Below are 7,337 nucleotides of genomic sequence, written 5' to 3' on the forward strand. Positions count from 1 at the left end.
AAAGCCTGGGTACCTGATTCTCTCTGCCAACACTACTGTGTAGGCCCTTTTTTCATTTGGAAAAAGTAAAATAAACTTGTCTTTATTTCTGTCCTAAACTTTGCCTGGAGAAATCTTTCTGAAAACCCGAGTACGCTAGCTCTCCACCCTGACACTTCTGCCTGACTGCCTTCAGCTGGGACACTGGTCTTCTCCCGCCTCAGATTGGACCCACACCGTCAGCTCTTCCAGGTCTCCCACTTGCCAACTACAGCCCTAGGGATTTCTCAGCCATCATAATCACATGAGCCAATTTCTAATTTCTTATAATAAATCCATACCTCTGTATCTATATCTGTATCTATATCTCAATCTATATCTCCTGTTCTTTCTGCTTCTTTGGAGACTCCTGATAAATGTAGGGGGGAGCAGTTAAAATGGAACACAGGTACAGATGTCGATCAGTAGCCATCGCTCTCATCTAGAAGGGACAGGATACCTTATTTAGAAAGCACACTCTCATCAGGGCCTTGCTCTAAACTGAACCTGTAATCTTCCCACAGACACCTCTTAGCCTGGTTGATGGGCTACAATTTCTTAATTCCCTAGTCGTGCTCTCACCCCGCTTCACACTTCCTCCTCCAGGAACAGACATACCCAACCATCCAGACAAACTGCTTCTCTGCCCTAAAATCCTATCAGTGATGAGCTGAGAAGACCAGGATCTAAGGAGGGCCAGCCCCAGCCTGAGCTACCGTGCAGCTTATTTGACAGCTACATGAGAGTGGTAGTTCTTTCTTTCTTTTTTTAAATTAATTAATTTATTTTTATTCTTATTCAGCATATTGTGGGGGTACAAAAGTTTAGGTTATGTATATTGCCCTTGCCCCCCCCCACCCCGAGTCAGAGCTTCAAATGTGTCCATCCCCTAGACAGTGCGCATCGCACTCAATATGTATGTATACACCCATCCCCTCTCCCACCCACTGCCCAACACCCAATCAATGTTATTCCTAAATGTGCTCTTAGGTGATGATCAGTGAAACCAATTTGATGGTGAGTACATGTGGTGCTTATTTTTCCATTCTTGGGATACTTCACTTAGTAGAATGGGTTCCAACTCTTTCCAGGAAAATACAAGAGGTGATTTCTGATAGTTCTCACCCTCCAGGCTTGGGCATTGGCAGTGAGCCAGGTGCAGCAATGAAAGTGGGACGTGGCCCAGAACTCAGTTCCACACTCTATGTCTCCCTTAGTGGTGGGATGAGTCAGAGGGACTGGGCAGGTCCATACTCCTGCAGCCACATGGATATTGTTTAAATGCTTATTTAACAATCATTTAAAGGAGAGGCTGGAGCATGAATGAAAGCAAGAACTGGGCAGGTTCCTCCTCCTTGGAGGGTAGTTGAGTGGCAATGAGTTATCATTTAAGCTTGCCCCAAGGGTTCCAATTCTCATGCCAAACATTTTAAATCAAATGAAAGGAATTCTGTTAAATACACCTTTTTATTGGAATGCCAAAGAATTTTCAAACTTTGTCATCATGGCATGCAGAGAAAATGAAAATAATTTACATGCAGCATGGTAGGTTAAACTGACCCAGCTGCACATGGCCAAAAGTGCTCAGTGGCTTCTGGTCACCGTGTGGCCTGGGAGGATCCGTGTCTCCCTGTCCTCAAGTGCACAAAGGCGATCCCATGGAGAAGTTCTACTGTGAGATTGCTCTTACATAACTGTCCCTGCAAAATGCTCTGGCTTTTTCTTTCTCAGGCTCCACTCTTACCAAAGCATCCTAAAAGTGTGTTACCAGGGCTCTGGGCTCTCAGGGATTTGAAAGGAATAAAAGAATTGACAAAGGCTGGGAAACTTCATGAGCAAACCACTGAGCTTTATTGTCGTGCAAGGTCAGGCAGGAAGGGAAGATTGGGGTCCAGGATGGACACTTGGGTCATCAGAACAGACAGAACCTTTCCCAGGAGGAATTGTTCCTGTGAAGAGGGGAAGCATCGCCTGGGGCAGGTCCTGGCCTGGAGTTTTCCCATAGGGGTTTTTCTGTGATGTTCAAGGTCAGGTCAGCAGCAGCCCCCAAAGCCATGGCAGCTGCCAGAGCCACCTGAAGGCTCACACTCACAGCAGTCGGGGCTCTGGTGCCTGCGCCGGTGGAAGAGACGGGGCCTGTGGTGGCTCAGGCAGCAGCTGCCACCCCCAGAGCTGGAGCCACAGCAGCCCCCAGAGCTGGAGCCACAGCAGGAAGAGACTGGAGGGGGACAAGGAGCCGGACACTGGGGCGGGCACTTTGGAGGGCACTTGGGTGTGCATTTGGGGGGACACTTGGGAGGGGGCTGGCACTGCTGCTGGTTTTGCTGGCAGGACATCTTTGTAGGACTTTTTCAACCTGAAAGTTGCAATAATCAAACACTTTAGCTGTATAAAACCAGGGATGGCAATTTGATGTTAAAATTAAATCATATGGTAATGGTGAATACTGTTCAGACACACACACACATATCAGTAAGTGAAATAAAAGAACTTAAATCTTTCCTGCTGAATAAAAATATGTGGTTGAAAAATCAGATAAAATAAGAAGCTTCTTATTCTATCTTTCAGTAGACAGCCAGTATTTCCTGATCTTCATAGCTTGGATAAAGTGTTCACACCTCAATAAAGTGCTTAGTCCCTAAATATAATAATAAGTTCCTGGCAAAATTATGAGACCCACACTGTCCCAACCCAAGGCAAGATTTCCAGAGACTCTAGGCAGACTGAGTCTTATCCCTGCTCAGTATGGCAGAAGTCAAACACATGGCTCTCTTTCCCCAGCTTCCCCTGTTCCTCCCATGCCTCAGTCCCACTCAGACCCCTCTGGTCTCCCAGGTTCCCACTCACCCTGGTCACGCACAGGAGCACAGGCAGGCCCTTGAGGAGTCAGAGCAGGTGAGGTGCTGGAACCGGGTATGCCCTTTATAGGGCCTGGGCTTGGCTCCGGGAGGGGCAGGAGGTGGCTCTTGCACAACCAGGCACGTGCTGGGTCATTCCTGACATTCCCCTGCCTCCTGTCCCTGCAATCCAAGGAGGCCTTGGGAACTCCCAGGAGCCCCTCTGCACCTGGAGTCTGGAGGGGCTTTAGCCAGTCACAACCTTTCCTGGTTGAGTCCCCAAGAGCTACCTGGGGATTCTTAAAGAGGCAGTGCCTTTGAGAAAACCAGAGATCCATACCACAGCTTCCCTGCAGAAGTGTTTTATTCCCATCGCCAAGGATGGTCTTCCGAGCCCTGCTTCCACAGCCAGGCTGCTTTCCTTGGGGCGTGGAATCAGAAACCATTTCCTTCCTAGGATACCCTCCTCCCTACCTCCACCCCTCCTGGTCAGCCCCTCATTCCTTACCCCATGTTCCTATGGGACCCACAAGTCCCTGCTAACAGGATTATCAGGTGAATCAATGCGGTTTCCTGAGATTTGGTGGTATTGATCATTTTGACTAAACTTATTCACTTAAAAATCAACATGCCTACTATGTTACAAGGCAGTTTTCCTTACAGGGCAATAGAATTGGAATCAAGAGAGCAGGGTGCAAATTATAGCTCTTTGTTTATGAGCCGAGTGACATCAAAGACTTATTTAGACCATGTAAATCCTCAGTTATACAGCAGACCTATCAGTAGCTTCCTCCCTGAGTGTTAGGACCATTAAGTGGGGTGTGGCACAAGAGAAGACACAAGGAAGACCTTTAAACAATTTCAATTTTTAAAAGAATGTATAATGGGTTCAGGCACTTTGCCTAGACAGTGTGTGAGTCAGAGAAATGGACACTATTGTTCCTGTCCTTGGAAATTTCATTTAAAAATATAGGTAAGCTGGTGAAAACTCTCTTAGAAATGTACATTATGCCTTCAGGATTCTAAGTACAATTATTTCTAGTCGAGAGGGTGACGGAATCAAACAGTTTATTTCATTTTGTTGATGAGTGATAGGAGAGTAAGGAATTTGATACAATTCCATTAATCAATATATTTTATTCCTTGGTCAAACATTTACTAAGGACCTACTGCATAATATGAAGTTAGAATACAGCTTTTGAAAAAGATAGGCCCTTCCTTCATATACCTTTGTCTAGAGGGTAAGAGTATATGATCTTTAAATTTCTATCTCACTAAGAGATGCCCCATCTTCAATTTGTTTCTCTTCTAGTCTCAGATATAGTCCCTAATGTTGAGAGTTTTCAGGTCAAGAGTGAAAAATTTTGATATCTGAACTTTTTTATATTAATCAAAAAGTACTATTTTATCACTTACCAGGTATTCAGTACATCTGTCTGAACACTTAAGTTTATAGAGGCAAATACCACGTGTGTTGTGATCTGTAGGAACTGACAGTTCAGTGGACATTCTGAAGACCACTGTGAAATCCATGTGCATAAAAATGAGGCTGGGGTTGGGAATCTTCTGAGTCACTGTTTCCCAAGGAGAGTGTTGGGACACTGGCTCATCTGACAATGCCCCAGGTGATGTCATGCTAGGTTCCTCATTCTCCTTGACAAAGATGACAGTAACCATGAAGGAAGGGAATGAGATAGGCTCAGGCTTTATGAGCCTGTGTGTGTGTGTGTGTGTGTGTGTGTGTGTGTGTGTTTACAGCATGGGTGTGAACATGTGTTTTCAAGGCCAGGGACCAGCACAGAGTCTAGGGTCTCTGGCTGCTGCCACATCTCAGAGGCTCTGCTGTTGATCTCAGATGGTCAGTGTTGGGATTAACCACAAGGCCAACAATCCATCCTGGCCCAAAGCTTTCTTTCCTACTCTCCTCCCTTCATGGGCTGAATCTTTTGGGACTCAGGAGGGTTACCAGGTAGAATTTCCTACTTGATGTGGAGTTAAAAGTACTCTCTGGTGATTCTGGCACAAGTGATAAGCAATCTATCTTTTCATTTTCACAGTGTGTTCTGGTTACTATTGATCCCTTCTCACTTGGAAGAATTTCCAATAACCCGATTCACAGGATTAATCATCTTCACCCTCCCACTCACCTGGATTTCTCACAAACATAGATTTCCATGCCCAAGGGATCCTGGCCCCTTCCCATTACAGTGCCACCCCAGGCTTCTTCAGAAATCCAAGGTTGTGCGGAGGTGGATCCTGGGGAAATGGAGATCCTCAGAACTCTGAGGGCCATACTTGCCACTTATCAGAGGCCTGATGGGAGACCCAGAGCTCCATTCCCTGAAGGGCTCCTCATGCCCATCATCCCAGCCAAAGCTTCTTCAGCAGCTCTGGTCCCCACATTCTCTGGGATTCTGCCATGGCAACTTGTGCCTGGTGACGCAACCTCCAGCAAATCCTTGTCCACCTCTCCAACCTGCCATATCCCATAGCCACAATGCACAATACTGTCCTCTCTCCTCTCTCTTCAGCCTGCATGGGCAGCCCCAGACTCAGCCTCACTGTAATCCTGTGAGGGCAACTCATGGACATCACCAATCAGGTGATGGCCTTTTTGGATTTTTTTCTCCATTCATTTGGCATTTGACTCCATTCCAAGAAAGATATCAATATTATCTAGGGCCTTGGTGGCATCACAGCACTTCTTCTGGTTGGCCTCAGAGAGGGATAATATTGAAAACAAAAGAGAAAAAAATAATTTCTAACACTAACATATATGGAAGTAAGAACAAGGCAACATTTTTAAAATGTTCTCCCAGGTGATTCTACAGTGCAACCAGAGTTGAAAACTTCCAGACTAGACAGACAGGAAGCTTTTACTACCAGCAAAACTGATCTGGGAAGGCTTCCTAGAGGAGGGAAACTGAAGATGGGTTTTGAAGGATATATAAAAGTTCTACCTAAAAGTATGTTCTTATAGAAAACTGGTATCCTGTGTATATAAGTATTTCATTTCTAAGAGTTGAAAAATATCAGTGTTTACCTCAATCCCAGAAAGGAAAAGTTAACATACTAAACATTCTTGATTTTAAGGTGTTATTTGGTTCAAATATTTTTGGACCACTTATTTTGTCTAACACATTGACCAATGATAAAAGATGATATACCAGATGAAGTAAAAAATAAATATTAAAGAAAACACAGAAATGAGGTTACTTGAAAATCCTTATGTGTATTGTTCCAGCTGCTGCACGACATTAACTAGTTAGCGATAACCAGGAAAGACAGAGAGGGGGAGGTGGGTTTCAGCAGGGACTCGGAGCAGAGACTGGTGTCAGGTGAGCTCAGGCAACAACCAGCCAGCCAGTGTGATTTCTGCAGAGGATTCTGATGGGCTTATGGTGCTTTGGGGAAGGTAAACAGTGAATAGACTATAAATGCCCTTGAATGTTAAATATATAATTTTGAATTTCTGCTATGAGCAGTGGAGAGCCATTAGAGTTTCTGAGAAGGCAAAAGGTAAAGTTTTGGAAATTACTAGCCTGGAAATTAGGAGAACTGTGTTCAAGTCCCAGCGATGCCATTACTTTCATTCATGACAGTAGGTAAGTCATTTTACTGCTCTGTGGCTGTTTCTTCATATTAGCTTTCTCTCCATTTTAGGAGTCTATGGTTATAATGAAAATTGCTATTTAAAAGGCTCATTGATTCATTCATCAATGCAATCATTCAATAAATCGCTCAATAAATCATTCAATAAATGTCAAGTGCCCACTCTGTTCTCAGTACTGAGATCAACAGAAAACAGACAAAATTCCTGCTCCTGCAGCACTCACAGTCTAGTATACATGATTATCTCAGCTTTCTGAGAAGGGATTTGATAAAATTCAACACTAAGTTCTAGTTGTAAAAAATATATACATATAAGATTTTGGGGGGAAATGTACTTCTATTACATGATGAAGAATGTCTATCGCTAAAGAGCATGACATCACCGTTTCGATTTATCAAGGGGCTGCATTATCTAGAATATTCAGCAGAAAATATGAAACTGAAATAGTGGTAAAATTACTAGAAAGAAGAGAACAAAAAATTATTTGAACCTAGCATTATAAATCCAGAATATACACAAGAATAAACAAAAAAAATCTATAGAGTTAGTAAAAAAAAAAAAAAAATCTCCCAAGCTGACCAGTTACTACAATATAACAGCAAAATCTAGTTTGAAGCTCTACAAGGAAGTATTTTTCATAAAAACCATAAAAAAAATTCAGAAATTGTCTTAGTAAAAAATCACCTTAATAAAAATCACCTTAATAAAAACTGTAGAGCTTATAGCAGTGAAACTACAAAACTTTGCTGTTAGATAAAAAATTAAAGTTGAATAGAGAGGCAAATCTTCCCCCTGGAAGGGCAGAATGGATGTTTTAAAGAAGTCCATTCTTCCCCAAATTATACTATTGTATAACTCCAAGCGAAATT

The 7,337-nt window shown here is 43.4% G+C and overlaps 1 protein-coding gene across 1 annotated transcript; it reads right to left on the reverse strand.

Moving 5' to 3' along the window:
- Positions 1 to 2,051: 2,051 nt before the first annotated feature.
- Positions 2,052 to 2,354, reverse strand: LOC138390229 (late cornified envelope protein 2A-like). Its single transcript, XM_069479131.1, has one exon. It carries the CDS (start codon positions 2,352 to 2,354, stop codon positions 2,052 to 2,054), a length of 303 nt encoding a protein of 100 aa, XP_069335232.1.
- Between the last annotated feature and the right edge of the window lie 4,983 nt (positions 2,355 to 7,337).

Source organism: Eulemur rufifrons, chromosome 8 (genome assembly GCF_041146395.1).
Source record: "Eulemur rufifrons isolate Redbay chromosome 8, OSU_ERuf_1, whole genome shotgun sequence".
Classification (NCBI taxonomy): domain Eukaryota; kingdom Metazoa; phylum Chordata; class Mammalia; order Primates; family Lemuridae; genus Eulemur; species Eulemur rufifrons.

Bases quoted from the DNA above. Each gene is read 5' to 3' on its own strand.
- LOC138390229 (XM_069479131.1), bottom strand. From the start codon at position 2,354: ATGTCCTGCCAGCAAAACCAGCAGCAGTGCCAGCCCCCTCCCAAGTGT.